This window comes from Eimeria maxima, genomic scaffold (genome assembly GCF_000499605.1).
Source record: "Eimeria maxima Weybridge genomic scaffold, Emw_scaff333, whole genome shotgun sequence".
Lineage (NCBI taxonomy): Eukaryota > Apicomplexa > Conoidasida > Eucoccidiorida > Eimeriidae > Eimeria > Eimeria maxima.
In genome coordinates this window covers 1-17,500 of record NW_013563812.1, presented here as the reverse complement: position 1 = coordinate 17,500, position 17,500 = coordinate 1, and the positions used below count along the sequence as shown (strand labels likewise).

Below are 17,500 nucleotides of genomic sequence, written 5' to 3'. Positions count from 1 at the left end.
TAAACGTATATAAAACACCAAACCCTAAACCCTAAACCCTAAACCCTAATTACTGGTACAGAGCTTTTATACACACGCACATAGTGTCTGATTAGGGTTTAGGGTTTAGGGTTTACCTCAATCTTCTTGTATAGAGGAAGAGATTCGTCAACGTCCTTAGGTAGGTACGTATAGCGATATCTGCACATAAAATTAGGGTTTAGGGTTTAGGGTTTACAGACCAAGCAACGAATGTGTCGTTAGCCAACACCCAATCCTTTATGCCAAAACCCTAAACCCTAAACCCTAAACCCTAAACCATCAAATCTAGCAGACTGAGGGTTTAGAACGGGGGTTTATCAAGAACAAGGGGTTAAAATTCGTGACTAGGGTTTCGAGTTTATAATTAGGGTTTAGGGTTTAGAATTAGGGTTTAGGGTTTAGGGTTTACCTTCGACCCCAGTGAGAAAAATCTGTAGAAATAACAAACACCGTGTCCTGCACACAAACCTCCAACCCTTAACTCCCTAGGGTTTAGGGTTAGCTAGCCAGCTACCCAGCTAGCTAGCTAGCTAGCTAGCTATTTAGCTAGCTAGCTAGCTTGTTAGGGTTTAGCTAGCCAAGAAAACACTCACGGGATCCATGAAGAAAGGAGCTAGCGACTCCGCTGCACCACAAACAACTCGTAAACCCTAAACCCTAAACCCTCAGCCCTGTAAGCTTGCATTTGTGCCTTGACAGCTAGGTAGTTGGCTAGATGGCTAGCTAGCTAGCTAGCTAGCTAGCTAGCCAGCTAGCTACTACAGTGGTTCGTACGCCAGGCTCGTTTTCCTAGAATTCGTGGTTTAGGGTTTAGGGTTTGTGGATTAGGGTTTAGGGTTTGTGAATTAGGGTTTAGGGTTTAGATTGGAGGGTTTATACTCACCATACATCGGCATATCCTCATCAGCAATTGTCCCAACATAAATAGGCAACAGGAGAGCACCTCTGCAGCACAAACCCTAAACCCTAAACCCTAAACCCTAATCACTGTATTTCCTCTGTATACGTGCTCTGTGCGTCCTGTAAACCCCAAATCCTTCTAAACCCTAAACCCTACTAAACCCTACCAAACCCTAAACCCTAGTAAACCCTAAACCCTAGTAAACCCTAAACCCTAAACCCTAAACCCTTACTCTGGCAAGACTCTCTTTAAGAAAGGAATCTGTACAGAGACGGAGTGCTCGCGAATCTCCCGCTCCGCGGGAGCGGTGTCATAAAGGCCCGTAGAGTATAGAGCGCTCAGGGCTGCACACAAACCCTAAACCCTAAACCCTAAACCCTAAACCCTAGAAGGTAAACCCTAGTGTTATAGATAATACATACAGATAAAGGAATTGATGCACACTACTATAGACCTTGAGATGCGCGGGTTGTGGCTGATGGTAGTTGGATAGCTAGGGTTTGTCTTCCTCTAGGGTTCAATTAGGGTTTAGGGTTTAGGGTTTAGGGTTTACCTTCTCTATCTAGAGGTAAAGAACCAATTGGACTACCCAAGGCGCTAAACTCCTCAGGAGGAAGAAGAAGAGAAGGAGCATCCGCATGCCAAGTAGACAGCAGTACAACTCGCTTCCTGTACACCCCAAACCCTAAACCCTAAACCCTAAACCCTAAACCCTAAACCCTAAACCCTCAGAAACCCTCGTAAACCCTAATAAACCCTAATATGTCATAATAAACCCTAATAAACCCTAAACCCTAAACCCTAGAAGTGAGGAGACGTACACTGTACGTTGAAGATAAAGCATCTGTTTATATGCTGCTGCTGCTGTTGGACCCGAATACTGAAATGCCGCATGCCTGCACACAAACCCTAAACCCTAAACCCTAAACCCTAAACCCTAGTAGTCATCGCTTCTGAGGTAGAAGCAATGAGACCCAGATGCAAGAAAGCAGCCCGTATGAAGGAGCAGCTGCAAATGAGGGTTTAGGGTTTACGAGGGTTTAGGGTTCATGAGGGTTTAGGGTTTATGAGGGTTTAGGGTTTAGGGTTTACGGGACAACGATAGCCTTGACTGTTCCTTGTACAGTTGGTGCTCCTTCTAACATTGAATCAACAGAAGCACGAAGCTCAGAAGCTGCAGACAAAACCCTAAACCCTAAACCCTAAACCCTAATGTGCATATTAGGGTCCCCGCGTCGCATATGCAGCACAGCCTACAAACTGAGTGTGTAGTAACCTAAAGCCAGGGTTTAGGGTTTAGGGTTTAGGGTTTAAATACCTGTGCCAGGAAACCACGTTCCTGCATGGACAGAAGGGCGGATAACCTCCTGCAGTCAGAGACGACACACCAAACCCTAAACCCTAAACCCTAAACCCTAAACCCTAGCGCGTCTCGCTTAAGGAGATCCACTTGCATGCATATAGATGCAGTATAAATTAGGGTTTAGGGTTTGCTAAGAAACTACAAAAGAAGGGTTTAGGGTATCCCCTCACCATAGCTTCTGTTGTACTGGGCACATTGTGCTGCAGCAGCAGCAGCAGCAGCAGCAGCAGCAGCGGCTGCAGCAGCAGGTGCTGCTGCTGCCTACGACCTGTGAAGTACGCCATCTGCAAGATAATGAAGGTAGGAAGACCCTAGGAAATGCAGCAGCAAGAGCAGCAGCAGCAGCAGCAGCAGCAGCGGCTGCAGCAGCAGCAGCAGAGTGTTGTGCTGCTACTACACCTGATTGTTGCTGCGGTGTACGTACACCGTAAGGTAGCCACAAAGGGCCTTATTATGTTATTCAGGTGTACATACACCGTAAAAAGGAATAAACAACAAAAGGGGGAAAAAGAAGAAAACAACAAAGAAGGAGGGAAGCGACGGGGCCAGGAACGGGAGGCGGCGAGACCCCCGAATCGGGCATATATATAAACCCTAAACGCTAAACACTAAACCCTAAACCCTAAACCCTAAACCCTAGAAAAACGATAAACCCTAAACCCTTAACCTTCAATTTACTCACTATTATTATAATATCTATTAATAATTCCCCCTCCCTTATAGCTAAGGGGGCCCCCACGCAGCCACCGCGACGATCCGCTTCTGCAGCCCTAAACCCTCTTCTATATGTATATAACCCTAAACCCTAAACCCTAAACCCTAAACCCTCGACTTTGAAACTTTATACTTTTTTATCGCAATTTAAATGCAAAATAATAAGGGTTTATTACATTTAGATGGTTATTTTATTTCTTTTATTTCTTATTATTTTTCTTCTTCCTCGGTAGTCGTCTTCCTTGCTACTATTGAGGTGTACGTACACCGCAAGTAGTCTGCTACTGCTGCTGCAGTACAAGGTGTCGCCTATGGTAAAAATGCATTAAAAATGGCGAATTAATTGATTAATTTAATTTAATTTAAATAAATATATAAAAAAAGAATTAATTTATTGTTTTTTTTCTTTTTTTCCTCTATTCTTCCTGCAGCAGCAGCAGCAGCAAGAATATACAATTATATATCCAGCTACAGCAGCGCTTTCTTGTTAGCGGCGGTGTCGTCGATGGGTATACTTTTTCTTCTTTTTCTTTTTGTGCATGCATAATAATAAATTATTTTATCTTTTATTATTTAATTAAAAGGAAATATTTAATTTATTTCTTCTTTTATTCTTATTTATCTCCTGTCTCATCTTCTTGTTTCCTCTCGATACTTCGAAGGCGCTGCCGTCGCGCCTGTGCATAAAAAGAGGAAAAAACAAAACAAATAAACATTTTTATTTATCCTCTTTTTATTTATTTTATTTATATATATTTATTTAAAATAACTTCTTTAAAAAATAAATAAATCCATGAAAAACAGCAGATCTTCTCTTGTGCCTTGCGGTGTATAGGCAGCTATACATTTTGCGGTGTATAGGCAGCTACAATATCTGAGGTGTATAGGCAGCTCTTTATGGTGTATATAAATAAAAAATAGGTTATAAATACATATTTATATATAGTTTTTCCTCTTTTTCCCTTATAAAATGTATAATTATCCTTATGGGCAATTTCCTCCTCCTTACGAGGCTCGAGGGGAGGCATGGGAAGGAGGGTACTATAATACACCCCAGCAGCCGCCGCTGCCGCCGCAGCACCCGGATATATACTATTACTACTATCCGCAGAATCAGCAGCAGCAGCAGCAGCAAGGAAGAAGAAATAAGCTGCAGGTAGCAGCAGAAGCCCTTGGTTGGTGTTTTTCTTTTCTTCTTTGTGTTGTTTGCTCTGCTGTAGGGGGAAGTCTTTATTGCTGCAGGGCTGTTACTAATACCCTTGATGAATTTATACAAGAAATACAAACAGAGCCTGACGGCAGCAGCAGCGGCGTCGGCAACAGCAGCAGCGGCACAAGCAGCAGCAGCAGCAGCAGCAGCAGTAGCAGCAGCGCCGCAAAGAACGAAGACACCGACGAAGGCAAACAATAATTACCACCTACACTTACAGCAACAGCAACAGCAGCAACAGCAGCAGCAAAGCTCGTGTTTGCTGCACTATTGGCCCAGAGGGAATGATGGCTCTGCATGCATCGAATAGAGCAGCAGCCTCTGCAGCAGCAGCAGCAGCAACAGCAGCAGCTGCAGCAGCAGCTTGAGAATATTGTCAATGATATATGCAGATAACAGCATATGTCTACCTCATATACACTGATGTTGCTGCTGCAGCAACAGCAGCAGCAACAGCAGCAGCAGCAGCAGCAGCAACTGCAGCAGCTGCTGCTGCTGCAGCAGCTAGAGGGAGAGATGTTAGCGCTTAGCGAATATTTGAAGACTGCAGCATACAAACAAATCTCCTTGCCAGCAGCAACAGCAGCAGCAGCAGCTGCTGCTGCTGCTGCATCTACGGTTGCTGCAGCAGCAGCAGCAGCAGCAGCGTTTGTCATTTTTTACGTTATCTTTTTCTGCACAGCAACTCATAGATTTAATTTAATATAATAAAAACAGCCTCTAAACCCTAAACCCTAGACACTAAACCCTAAACCCTAGACACTAAACCCTAAACCCTAAACCCTAGACACTAAACCCTAAACCCTAAACCATAAACGCAAATTATAAACCCTAATAATTTATTAATAATAAACCCTTTTTATAAATCATCTTAGTATTAAACAAACAAACAAAAGGAAAAACCCCAAGACGTCAAACCAGCAGCAGCAGCAGCAGCAGCTGTTGCTGCTGCTGCTGCTGCTGCCTCGACTGTACAAAAGATGCTGGAGCAGCAGTTGCTGCAGCAGCCGCAGCAGCTGCAGCAGCTGCTGCAGCAAGAACGATATACTCGCAGCAACGCAGGAGAATACATACTTACACAAATTAAATTCTGCTGCTCCTGCAGCTGCTGATGTTGCCGCTGCAGGTGCAGCAGCTGCCTGTTGTACTGCTGCTCCTACTTTCCTTGCTGCTGCCTGTGGCACCTTTGTTGCTCGTGCTGCTGCAGTTGTTGCTGCTGCTGCTGCAGTTGTTGCTGCTGCTGCTGCAGTTGTTGCTGCTGCTGCTGCAGTTGCTGCTGCTGCTGCTGCAGTTGCTGCTGCTGCTGCTGCAGTTGCTGCTGCTGCTGCTGCTGCTGCTGCTATAGCAGTATATGGAATGATGTGGCTATACACTCCAATTTTTTAGCAGCAAATTAGGGTTTAGGGTTTAGGAAAGGAACAAAAAAGAGAGATGCAGCAAACTGTATTTGCTCCTGCTGTTGCTGCTGCTTCTTGCGGTTGTGCTGCAGCAGGAGCAGCTCGTGTTGCTGTTGCTGCTGTTGCATGCGTTACGCTGTGTGTTTACGCTGTGGCAGCACAAAAGTCTGTTGCTGCTTCCTGGCATCATGCTGCTGCTGTTTTTGCTGCTGCTTCTGCTGCTGCTGCTGTTCGTGCAGCAGCAGCAGCAGCAGCAGCAATCAGATAATCCCCATCAATATCTGCAGCAGCATCTATCCTTTGTATATGTTGCTGTTGCTGCTGCACTTGCTACTCCTCCTCTTCCTCCTCTTCTTCTTCCTCCTCCTCCTCCTCCACTTCCTCCTCCTCCTCCTCTTCCTCCTGCTGCACTTCCTCCTGCTGCACTTCCTCCTGCTGCACTTGCTGCTGCTGCTGCTGCTGCTGCTGCTGCTGCTGCTGCAGTTTAAGTAGCCTTAGATGCATAGAATGGCCAACTTTTAGTAAAGATAGTAAGATTAGGTAAGAATACAAAAAGAGGAAAAGAGAATTTAATTAATTGTGATGGTTTAGGTAAGAAATATAAATCATTATTATTTATACTTGTGGTGTACATACACCCCAATAATCCTTGAGATTGATTCATATATTCACCAGATAATGTTTCTATACTACTTAATAAAGGAGGGGATATAATATTACTGCTGCAGCAATTGCTGCAATTGCTGCAATTGCTGCTGCTGCTGATTGAGGGAGATAGACCGCCTATAGGGATCCGTAAACCCTCAGGGGAATAACTTGATGGCATTGGCTGACAGTATAAACGCTCACGGTAACCGAAACCCATCTTATTAGGGTTTAGGGTTTACGAGGGTTTATGAGGGTTTTGGAGGGTTTTGGAGGGTTTACGAGGGTTTAGGGTTTACGGGGTTGGAGATAAGAGGAGGGAGCTGAAGATGTCTGCTGATACTAGGCAACACACACAGTAAATGTATCCCTCATGCTGCTGCTGCTGCTGCTGCTGCTCTTTTTTTTTGTTGTTGCTGCTGTTGCTGCTGCTGCTATTGCTGTCGCTGCTAGCGCTGCTGCTGCTATTGCAGCAGCAGCAGCCATGCCGAGCTGCATGCAGCCCCGTATAGAAGAAAGAAAGAAAAGAAGAAGATGTTAAATAAAATTATAAAACACTTTTATTTTTAATTTAAATAGGGATAACAACGCCAAACCCTAAACCCTAAACCCTAAACCCTCTGTAGAGCAGGCACCTCACGTGTCGGCGGAGCATCGTGAGGGTTTAGGGTTTACAGCTAGAGTAGCTAGGGTTTAGGGTTCTAGGGTTTAGGGTGTTGGGTTTATTATATTGACAATGCCCAGTTTGTCCGTCAATCGCGTATAGCCAAAGAAGAAAGAATGTGGGTCGATGAAGAGAAGCAGCAGCAGCAGCAGCAGCACCGCAGCAGCAGCAGCAGCAATAACAGCAAAGTTGTGCTGCCTGGAGAGCCGCTGCATCTAGGGGAGGGTTTCCTCCTAGGGTTAAACACTTATGTAGAAAATGGAGTGGCGAGGTCCTCCGTCTGCGGCGTCGTACAGACCGTAAACCCTAAACCCTAAACCCTAAACACTAAACCCTAGAGAGGTCCTGAACCCTCAACGTGTACTAAAAGACGATCATTTTATCTCCTTCTACAAACCCTAATTTACAAACCCTTGCTGCCTTGCTGTCAAACAGGAATGATAGGCTCCTCGCCATCTAGGGTTTAGGGTTTAGGTTTTAGGGTTTAGGGTTTAGGGTTTGCGTGCAGGTAAATCGTCTAGTGTACGTCCGGGCATTAAAAAGCCGCTATGAGGCGAACGTCGGAGATGTGGTGGTTGGCAGAGTTACAGATATAGCCAATGGCAAGGTAAACCCTAAACCCTAACTAAACCCTAATCCATAAACCGTAAACCCTAATTGTTGAGGGTTTTGCTCTAGGGTTTTGTTGTCCATCTTCTCTGAGATAAATCTGCCTTCGTTATTTTCTATCCATGTTTTGTGGTTTAGGGTTTGTTACTTGAAACTTGTGTTTTAGGGTTTAGGGTTTAGGGTTTAGGGTTTAGGGTTTAGGGTTTAGGGTTTAGGGTTTGTGTATGCAGGTTATTTGTGGGTGAGTGTTCCTTCCCGTACCTCTTCTGGATCGGAAGGAGATGCTGCTGTTGCTGCTGCTGCAGTGCAGCAGCAGCAGCAGCAGCAGCAGGAAGAAAAAGTCCCATTACATTTACGTCATCAATTAGCCATGGCAAGAAATATAATTCTTTGTTTAGCGCGTAGAGGTCTAAAATTAAGTGTTAATAGAATAAATTGTTGCATGCAATTAGCAGCAAAGTTGCTGCTCAAGCCCCAAATGCTGCTGCAGCAGCAGCATGCAGATCTACTTATTAAAAAATTAGCAGAAGCAGATGCTGCACTACTCAACCCTTAACTCTAAACCCTAAACCCTAAACCCTAGCGAAAAAAGAAAAACGGCGTAGTGACGCTGTGGGAGTCTTTACGACATATTAGGGTTTAGGGTTTAGCGTTTAGGGTTTAGCTCGGTTAGGGTTTACGGGTGTTTTCTTTTGACTCTTTTTTATTTATTTTATTTATTTATTTATTTAGGGTTTATATTTTAGGGTTTAGGGTTGCTGTTTATTTAGCATATTGGCTATTTCCTTTCCTTCTTTTTATACTTATTTACTTATTTATTTTATACTTATTTACTTATTTATTTATACTTTTATTTGTTTTCTTTTATACTTTTGCGTTTTCTTCTTCTATTATTACACAACCCCGTGATGAGGGTTTAGGGTTTAGGGTTTAGGGTTTTGCTTATATTTAGACTTATTTTCTCATATTAACCCCCTAAAGAAGAAAAAGAAACACCATTTACTTTTCTTTATTATTAATTAATTTTTTTTCTTTATTTATTTTCTACAGAATCCCAAACCCTAAACCCTAAACCCTAAACCCTTAGGCTGCAGAATAGCCGCTTTTGCATATAAGGCACATTCCTTCCTTTTGCCTTTATCCTTCGTACACCTAAAAGAAGCAAATAATTTATATTTTTATTTTTATTTTATTTTCTTTTATTTAAATAAATTAAAAGAATAAATTATTAATTTGTTTCTTGTTTCTTGCAACATATCGAGCCTTGTAGTCTGTGGCGGTCGGTACCGACACACAGACACAGGGGGCCCCACGGCTAAACCCTAAACCCTAAACCCTAGAGCATAAGCCATAAACCCTAAACCCTAGATTATCATAGTATCTCTAAACACCAATTTAGGCTTAAAGAGGCCTAAAGTTCAATACTTATTACCTAGGGTTCAGCGGAACTCGTATCTAGGGTTTACGGTCCAGGGTTTAGGGTCTAGGGCCTAGCATTCAGCATTAAGGGTTTAGGGCTTAGGGTTTAGGGTTTAGGGCTAAAGAGTGACATGAAGTATCAATGAGAATGAAAGAGAGGCAGAGTATCAAGAGGCTTCTTTGGCCCCGGGCTACAAACCCTAAACCCTTCTCGCTAAACCCTAAACCCTAAACCCTAAACCATAATCCTCGAGCCAGGAGGGAATGCATTCCTTCGAGGGATATGACGACTTCAGCAATGGCTTCTCTACAACAGCAGCAGCAGCGTCTGCTGCTGCTGTTGTTGTTGCTGCTGCTGCTGCTAGGATTAGGAGAAGCATATAGGCTGTGCGCCTTGCAGCATCGTCACCTGCAACCCCCATTTTGCAGCAACAGCAGCAGCATCAGCAGGAGGAGTAGCAGCAGCATAAGCAGCAGCAGCAGGAGGGGGAGAAGGAGGACAATCAGCAGCATAGTCAGCAGCAGCAACAGCAGCAACAGCAACAGGCTGTTAGGCGACTTCCAGCTCCCCGAGCTGGAGCAGCAGGAGGAGCAGCAGGAAGAAGAGGAAGAAGAGGAGGAGGAGCAGCAGCAGGAAGAGGAGGAAGAAGAGGAGGAGGAAGAGTATGAGGAAGAGGGGGAAGAAGAGGAGGAGGACGAGGAAGAGGAAGAGGAAGAGGAAGAGGAGGAAAAGGAAGAGGAGGAGGAAGAGTATGAGGAAGAGGAGGAAGAAGAGGAGGAGGAAGAGGAGGAGGAGGAGGAGGAGCAGCAGGGACGCCGGCAGCAGAAGTCTTTCCGGCAGCAGCTAAGAGAAGCTTTTGCTGCTCCCTCTCTTGTATCTCATCCTCTTCTTCCTCGTAGTTTTATGCAGCGGCAGCAGCAGCAGCAGCAGCAGCAGCAGCGGATGCTGCAGCAGCTGCTACAGAAGCAGCAGGAGGAGGAGCAGCAGGAGCAGCAGAGGAAGCAGCAGCGGCAGCAGCAGCGGCAGCAGCGGCTGCAGCAAGTGTCCCGTAAGCTGCTGCCACAGATGCTGCTGCTAGAGAGGGTCATAGCAGCAGCAAGTCCTACCTCCCTGCTGCGGCTGCTGCAGCAGCAGCACAAGAATCTTAATGCTGATTCTGCTGCTACTGCTGTTATTAAGTTCGCTAAGCTGCTGCAGCAACAGCAGCAGACAACCAACGAATACAGCAGCAGCAGCAGCAACAACAACAGAAGCAGCAGAAGCAGGGGCATGTCCACAGAGAGTTTGTTGCAGCAACCTATGTGAGCATCAGATGATTCAGCTTCCTCCTTCTCTTATCTTGCTGCAGCCCCATGCTGCTGCTGCTGCTGCTACCACTGCTGCTGCTGCTGCTGCTGTTTTTGCAGCTGTCGCTCCTCGCGTGGATCCTGCTGGTGCTGCTGATGTCCTTCCTGCTGCTGTTTCTGCTGCTGGTGCTGCTGCTGCTATTTCCGCTGCTGCTGCTAATGTTATTAGTCCTTCTGCTGCTGCTGCTGTTGCTGCTGCAGGTTTCACCGTTTGCTGCTGCTGTTGCAGCTGCAGCTATCTCTAGGCAGCAACTTGCGGCTATGTAACTTAGCTTGTCTTCCTTGGGCATTCGCTAGGCTGCACATCAGCAGCAGCAGCAAACATGCTGCTATTGCTGCTGATATTCTACGGTAAACCCTAAACCCTAAACCCTGAACCCTACACACGATGAATACACACAGTTGGAAGGAAATCGACTTCGTTTGAGCTTCAGGTTTTAGGGTTTAGGGTTTGGGGCTTCAGGGTTTGGGGTTTAGGGTTTAGGGTTTAGGGTTTGTATATGTTTCCTGTCTTCAGCCACGTCGAGACGCGTCTCCTTCAGCCGCCGCAGCAGCAGCAGCGTCAGGGGCAGCATCATCACGAACAGCAGCAACAGGAGCAGCAGGAGGAGCAGCAGCTGCTGCAGCAGCTACGCTGCAGCGGATTAAGTTTGCTGCTGTATGGTTTCTCTAAGTCACGAGGCTCTGACGATCTTTGGTCTTCTCTTGTTGCTGTTATAAAAAAGAAAATACATCTATTTAATCCTCATGTAAACCCTAAACCCTAATAACCCTAGTAACCCTAAACCCTAATTACCCTAAACCCTAGGAATGGTGCATCACATTGCAGCAGAAAAGCGCGAGAAAATGAGGGTTTATGGTTATAGTGGAGGTCCTATTCCCGCTGCTGCTCTAAACCCTAAACCCTAAACCCTAATCTGATGGTTTTGCAGGAAGTGGCGAGTTTGCTTTATTCCTTCGCACGTGCTAAAGACCCAAGAGCCTTTGCTGCAGCAGCAGCAACACCAGCAGCAGCAGCAGCAACAACAGAAACAGCAGCAGCAGGGGGAACTGAGCCAGAACCAGTTGCAGCAGATGCAGCAGCTGCAGCAGCAACCGCAGCAGCAGCAGCAGCAGATCCAACAGCTGCAGAAGAACCACCAGCGGCAGATACAGCAGGCACTGAATATGCAGCAACAGCAGCAGATGCAGCAGCAGCAGCAGCAGCAGCAAAAGCTGCAGCAGCTGCTGAAGACGTAGAAGGAGATTTGTCAGGATCCCACGAAGCTGATAAAGCAGCAGCAGCAGCAGCAGCAGATTGTAAAGCAACAGCAGATGATGATGATGATGAAGCAGCAGCAGATGCAGCAGCAGCAGCAGCAGCAAGCAACGATAGGGAGTCATTGCTGTCTTTGTTAGCTAAGAAAGCTGTTGCTCTCTCTGATACAATGAAGGGGCGCAGCATCAGCACAGCAGCACTTGCATTAACGGATATAGTCACCAAAGGGAGAAGCAGCAGCAGCAGCAGCAGCAGCGACAGCAGCAGCATCAGCAGCATTACTGCCAGCAAGTCTGCGTTTTTGGTTGGAGCAGCACCGCAGATAATCGCAAAGGCACATACCTTTGGGCCACAGGTACGCGCATGCAGCAGCAGCAACAGCAGTAGCAGCAGCAGCAGCAGCAGCAGGACTGGAGGGAACTAAACGAGCAGCAGCAACGGGAGCACGTTAACCTGCTGCCCCTCATTTTGTTGTTTGCTTTGCTGCTGCTGCTGTTGTGTGTTTGCTGCAGACATTGATTCTGTTGCTGTATTCGTATTCAATAGAATTCCAGCAGCAGCTGCAGCAGCTGCAGCAGCAGCACCAACAGTTGCTGCAGCTGCACAAGAATCCTCAACTGCAGCAGCAGCTATTGAATAATCAGCAGCAGCTACAGCAGCAGCAGCAGCTATTAGCAACAACGATAGATAGTCTTGCTGCTGCGCTGCAGAAGCAGCAGCAGCACCTGCAGCAAGAGGGTTTATGCATAGGGTGTTTAGTATTAAGTCGCGCTAAATGGAGAGATAAACACCAATTATTCAAAACCCTAGAAACACAAGTACTCTAAACCCTAAACCCTAAACCCTAATTGGTTTGAAGAGGGCAGATAGACAATGTTCCTGTGGGGGTTTCTGCGTATTGGTATTGGGCTTTAGGTGTTATTGTCTGAGGGTTTAGGGTTTAGGGTTTAATTGGGGTTCAAGATTTAGGGTTTAGGGTTTAGGGTTTAGGGTTTGGGTGTTGCTGCAGTTATTGAGTCTCCCGAACTTCCGCTCTTTCTCGCTGCAGCAGCTCGTACTCCTCATGTGGAGTGTGGCTAGAGTGCAGCAGCAGCAGCAGCAACAACAGCAGCAGGAACAACAGCAACCGCTGCTGCAGCAGTTGCAGCAACAACAGCAGCAGGAGAAGGAGGAGAAGCAATGCGGGGAGTTGCTGCGGCGGCTCACTAAAGAACTTACCGCAAGGTAGGTGTAAACCCTAAACCCTTATTTAGGGTTTGGGGTTTAGGGTTTAGGGTGTTAGTATTATAATAAAAAATAAAATAAAATTCTTTAATAAATAAATAAAAGACGAATGCCTCTTTGCTGCAGCAGAGTAAACACAAACCCTAAACCCTAAACCCTAGGACGATGCCACTCTGCTGCTGCAGACTAGCGACAAACCCTAAACCCTAAACCCCAAAAATATGCCCTTTTGCTGCTGCAGATTAAAGACAGAAAGGTTGGGGTGTCTAGACATCGCCATGGCTGTTGAGGCAGCAGCAGCAGCAGGCGATTGTGCAAGGGAAGCTTTATACGGTGAGGGTTTAGGGTTTAGGGTTTAGGATTTACGGTTTGGGGTTTAGTAGAAGTTACCGCATCTATGGTTTAGGGTTTAGGGTTTAGGGTTTCCGTTTTGCTCAGCGCTTGGGAGGTTGAACGGTTAATTGCCGTAGTATCAGGCTGTCCCGCTGCACCAAGGGTTTCGGATTTAGGGTTTAGGGTTTAGGGTTTAGGGTTTAGGCTTTATTCACAGGATTGGCGAATCGGGCACAATCGCTGGCAGCAGCAGAAGAATTTACAACAAAAGAACTTCTTTGGGTTGCTGCTGGTTTTGCTGCTGCTGACTTTGCTGCTGCTGCACCCTTTTTTGCTGCTGCAGCGCAGTGTCTTGTAAAGAGGTAAGGCTGCTGTTGCTGCTGCTGCTCGTGCTGCTGTTGCTGTTGCTGTTACTGCTGCTGTTGCTGCTGCTGCAGAAGTTGTTATTGCTGTTGTTATGGATGTTATTGCTGGTCCCCGCCTACGCCACCGCTCTGCTGCTGCTTCATCCCAACTCTTGCTGCTGCTGCTGCTACTGCTGCTGCTGCTGCTGCTGCAGGTGGGAGGGGGCCCCCTCTTTCGCAGCAGCAGCGCCTTTTCTGATTGCTGCCACGAAAGTATCGAGCTGCCAAGACACTGCAACTCAGCTGCTGCTGCAGCATGCTGCTGCTGCTGTAAAAGCCTGGCCAACAACCCCTCAACAAAGCGAGCAGCAGCAGCAAATGCAAGAGCAGCAGCAACAGCAGCAGCAGCAGCAAATGCACCAGCGGAACGGCAGATGCCCTAAGGATCCAGTTTATTCTACTGACGAATTGGGGCTGCATGCGTTTCGGGTGTATCTGCAGCTTGTAATGGCACTTGTACGAACTCTTTGAGGATTTCCGTTTGCTGCTGTTGCTGCTGCTGTTGCTGTTGCTGTTGGTTAATCCCCCTATTCTGCTGCTGATGCTATTCTACTGATGCTGTTGCTACTCCTTTATATATGTTCATTTAGGCTGCTGCTGCTTTGTTGCAGCAGCTCCACCTAATGCTGCTTCTGCTTTGTTGCAGTTGCTGCGGCTGCTGCTTCTGCTGCAGTTGCTGCTGCTTCCTGTTGCACTGTTTGCATGCAGGGGAGAAGTAACAGGCAGGAAAGTGTTAAGACAGAAGATTTCCTTAAAACCCTCGAAGCAAATCTTGAGTACTGCAGCACGGCTGATTGGAACGAGGTACAGCAGCAGCGGCAGCAACAGCAACAGCAGCAGCAGCAGCAGTAGGAACAGGAACAGCAGCGGAATTAGCATTTATTAGGGGGAACAGCAAACTGCAGTCCTGTCAGTATCTTGGATCCAAGCAAGGTTTCTCTTGCTGCTGCAGCTCGTGCTGCTGAAAATTCTGCTGCTGCTCATGTTGCTGCTGCTGTGTGTGTGTGTGCTGCATGCAGCTGCACCAACTAGCGGATCTCTATGGCATTCAGCATCGCCCTGAATGGGCATCAGTAACTGCTGCTGCAGCAGGCCGCATCCACCGCCAGATGTTGCAGCAGCAGCAGCATCTGCCGCAGCAGCAGCAGCAGCAGCAGCAGCAATGGAAGAAGATAAACAGTGCATCAGAGTTCGAGATAGACGAAGATGAATTTCTTGCAAGTTTGCGCATGCAGTTGGTAAGTTGGTGCATGCAGTATATATTAATATAATTGTATTTAATAAATAAAATAAAAATATAATTAGTTAATTAATTATAAATAAATAAATAAATAAATAAAATAAGTAAACACCCTCTTATTTAGTTATTATTTTCTTACGCATTCCTTTTCTCGTCAGGGTCACCCATCGGGGGGCCCCTAGCAACATTACCAAGGGGGCCCCCTACCAACAATATCAAGGGGAGCCTCCTAGTACCACTACCAAGGGGGCCCCCCAAAGCATCGGGAGCCCACGAAGGGGACCAATGGAGGGCCCAATGTAGGGGCCCCACAGCGGAGGGCCCCCAAGGGTACAGTCAAGGATTTAACCGTATAGTACCCCTTAGGGGGGCTCCAACGGGGGCCCCCAGAGGGGCCCCCAAGGAGGCAGCACTCCAAGTGGGGCCTCCAAGGGCGCATTACTGATATAATGAGTGTGAAAGGGCAGACACTGCAACTGCTGCTGCTGCTGCTGCTGCAGCATCTGCTGCTGCTGCTGCAGCATCTGCTGCTGCTGTGCTGCAGGGGATTGGAGCCGAATTTCTTTTTTTTTATTCCTTACCCCACACCTCCCAGGTAATGAGGGCGTGCCTAGCTGTGGCCAGCTATGGCTAGCTGTGGATGGCTGTGGCCCCTTTCTTGCTGCGTGCAGGAAGAGTGGGGCTTTTTTCCTATTTAGTGACAATAATAACTTCGTAAATATGTTTTAATTTGATTTCCTGCAGCCGAAGCAGCAGCAGCAAACTGCTACTGCTGCCGCAGGTAACGCTGTCTTATCCTCTTTTAATATATAATGTTGCGCATAACGAACAAACAAGATAACTTTCTTTCAATTCATTTAGGAGTCAGCAGCAGCTGCATGCCTGCCTGCATGCATGCGTGCATACAGGGGTTATAGTCAATGTTTGTTTCCCTTCTTGCTGCTTCTTTTCCTACAGTGTTCGTTCCTTCTGTATGCATGCATGCATCCATCCATGCAGCTCTTGCTGCAGTGCACCAATGGCCTCCCCTAATGAAGAGCAGCAACAGAACGAAACAAAGGGGTGGTTAAACATCTCTTAACACCCTTGAGGTGTAAGTACACCTCAATGTACTAGCGTGTTTAATGCGTGCACGCGCAGTTGCACAGATACCTTCGTGTCTGGTACTATGTAAGGAGGCCTTTTGTAGCAACTGAGTAAGGAAGTAGCATAAATAGAGGGTATTAACGGCTTTAATTATTATTATTATTATATTTAGTTTAATAAATAAAATAAAAAAGGAATTAAAAGAGACGCATATTACTTAAGCTGGCGAATTACCGCCCTGTAGCTCATCGCTCCTTTGCTTCCTCTGCGGAGCAATCGAGTGCCAATGGCACATAAATAGGCAATTTAATTGAAATAAAAGAAAACCTAAAATAAATCAATTAATGTTAACTAATTTATAGCAACAATTCAATTATAATAGAGCTGCAACGCGGCAAAATATTCTCCCTTCCTCCCCTTGATCATCTACCGACCGGACCAGCGGGCACCGCCGCATACAATAGCTGTGGATAAGAGGGGAAAATCGTTTGCTTTTATTCTCTTTTTGTTGTACCCTGAATAATAATTGTATTAGGTAATGTTATTTATAAATAAGAGCTTAAAGAAAAGGGAAATGGGGAAGAAAACAGCCCCTTGTTACCGCCGTGTTCTTTGAGCTCCTCCGGGCGCATGCAAAGACGATCGATGATTTTTCCTCATTACTTTCTCGCCTTATGACTCTGTTTCTTTTTGTATTTCTTTGTTTATTAAGTAATAACAATAAACAGCAATTTATTAAGTGCTGGTTGATCCTTTTATCTTCCTATTTACCCCCTTTTTGCCCTGTGGTAGCTGTTTGTGCCTTCTCTGTTGTTGCTAGTTAACGGAGAGGCAATGTTCTTCTTCTTCTAATTAAAATCACCGCTTTAGTTCTTTTTAATCCCTTTATTGAGTTAGTATATTAACTTAATTATTATTTTATTCTTCCTTTCTCCCTTGTTTGCCTTCTTTTCTTCTTTTTACCCCTAAAGATGCGCTGTATTGCCCTAGGAGGGCTGGCATTGCTGGGCTGCGGCCTGGTTAGTGTTCCCCTTGCTGCTGCAGCAGCAGCAGAAGAGAGCACCCTAGACACAGGGAAGCAGCAGGACCGTAATACTCTTTCTGCGGAGGCCCTAGACCCCAACAGTAACCCCTCTCCTCCCCCAGAGGGAACAGCAGCAGAAGAGACAGCAACAACTGCAGCAGGAGAGGAGACAGCAACAGCAAATAAAGGAGACACAGGAGAGGAGGAGGATGAGTATGCATATTACAGAAGTCCTGAGAGTACTGCAGCAGCAGCAGCAGCAATTGCAGCAGCAAGAGAGAAATCTGCTGCAGCACATGAAGAAGATAGAGAATTAATAACATCAATAAATAAATTAAATAAAGAAGAAATGAAAGAACTAGAAGAAGAGATACAAAAAGAATTGAGTTCTTTTGCTCAATTTTATCATACTACTACTACTACTAAACCACCGGGAATTGTTAAGGAGGTATAATTTATTTATTATTTAGTTATATATTTATTTCCTTACTTACTTCCTTATTTATTTATTTGTTTGTTTGTTTTAGTTTATGTTTTCTTTATTTGTTTATTTATTTTTATATAAAATATGTGTATGTATATGTATATGTATATGTATATGTATATGTATATGTATATGTATATGTATATGTATATGTATA

The 17,500-nt window shown here is 45.8% G+C and overlaps 3 protein-coding genes across 3 annotated transcripts in view; 2 read left to right on the top strand and 1 right to left on the bottom strand.

Moving 5' to 3' along the window:
- EMWEY_00028790 (hypothetical protein, conserved) overlaps positions 1-2,458 on the bottom strand; it is a gene marked incomplete at both ends in the record, with an annotated part of 2,828 nt that extends 370 nt beyond the window's left edge. Inside the window, 9 exons of the mRNA XM_013478247.1 lie at positions 218-256; positions 615-646; positions 905-966; positions 1,155-1,266; positions 1,476-1,591; positions 1,744-1,818; positions 2,015-2,096; positions 2,241-2,289; positions 2,456-2,458. Of these exons, the coding sequence (XP_013333701.1) occupies positions 218-256; positions 615-646; positions 905-966; positions 1,155-1,266; positions 1,476-1,591; positions 1,744-1,818; positions 2,015-2,096; positions 2,241-2,289; positions 2,456-2,458 (570 nt within the window). The remainder of the gene's footprint in view (positions 1-217; positions 257-614; positions 647-904; positions 967-1,154; positions 1,267-1,475; positions 1,592-1,743; positions 1,819-2,014; positions 2,097-2,240; positions 2,290-2,455) is intronic.
- A 4,573-nt stretch (positions 2,459-7,031) lies between these two features.
- Positions 7,032-8,495, top strand: EMWEY_00028780 (exosome complex exonuclease, putative; the record flags this gene model as incomplete). The annotated part of the gene is made up of 4 exons (XM_013478246.1): positions 7,032-7,214; positions 7,424-7,522; positions 7,755-7,765; positions 8,477-8,495. The coding sequence occupies 4 exons, from the start codon at positions 7,032-7,034 to the stop codon at positions 8,493-8,495; spliced, it is 312 nt and encodes a 103-aa protein (XP_013333700.1).
- Positions 8,496-9,226: 731 nt separating this feature from the next.
- On the top strand, positions 9,227-15,562 carry EMWEY_00028770 (hypothetical protein, conserved; the record flags this gene model as incomplete). Its single annotated transcript, XM_013478245.1, has 11 exons — positions 9,227-10,245; positions 10,492-10,641; positions 10,808-10,948; positions 11,270-11,903; positions 12,558-12,772; positions 13,014-13,105; positions 13,323-13,467; positions 13,665-13,965; positions 14,218-14,313; positions 14,529-14,747; positions 15,494-15,562. 11 exons carry the CDS (start codon positions 9,227-9,229, stop codon positions 15,560-15,562), a joined length of 3,081 nt encoding a protein of 1,026 aa, XP_013333699.1.
- Between the last annotated feature and the right edge of the window lie 1,938 nt (positions 15,563-17,500).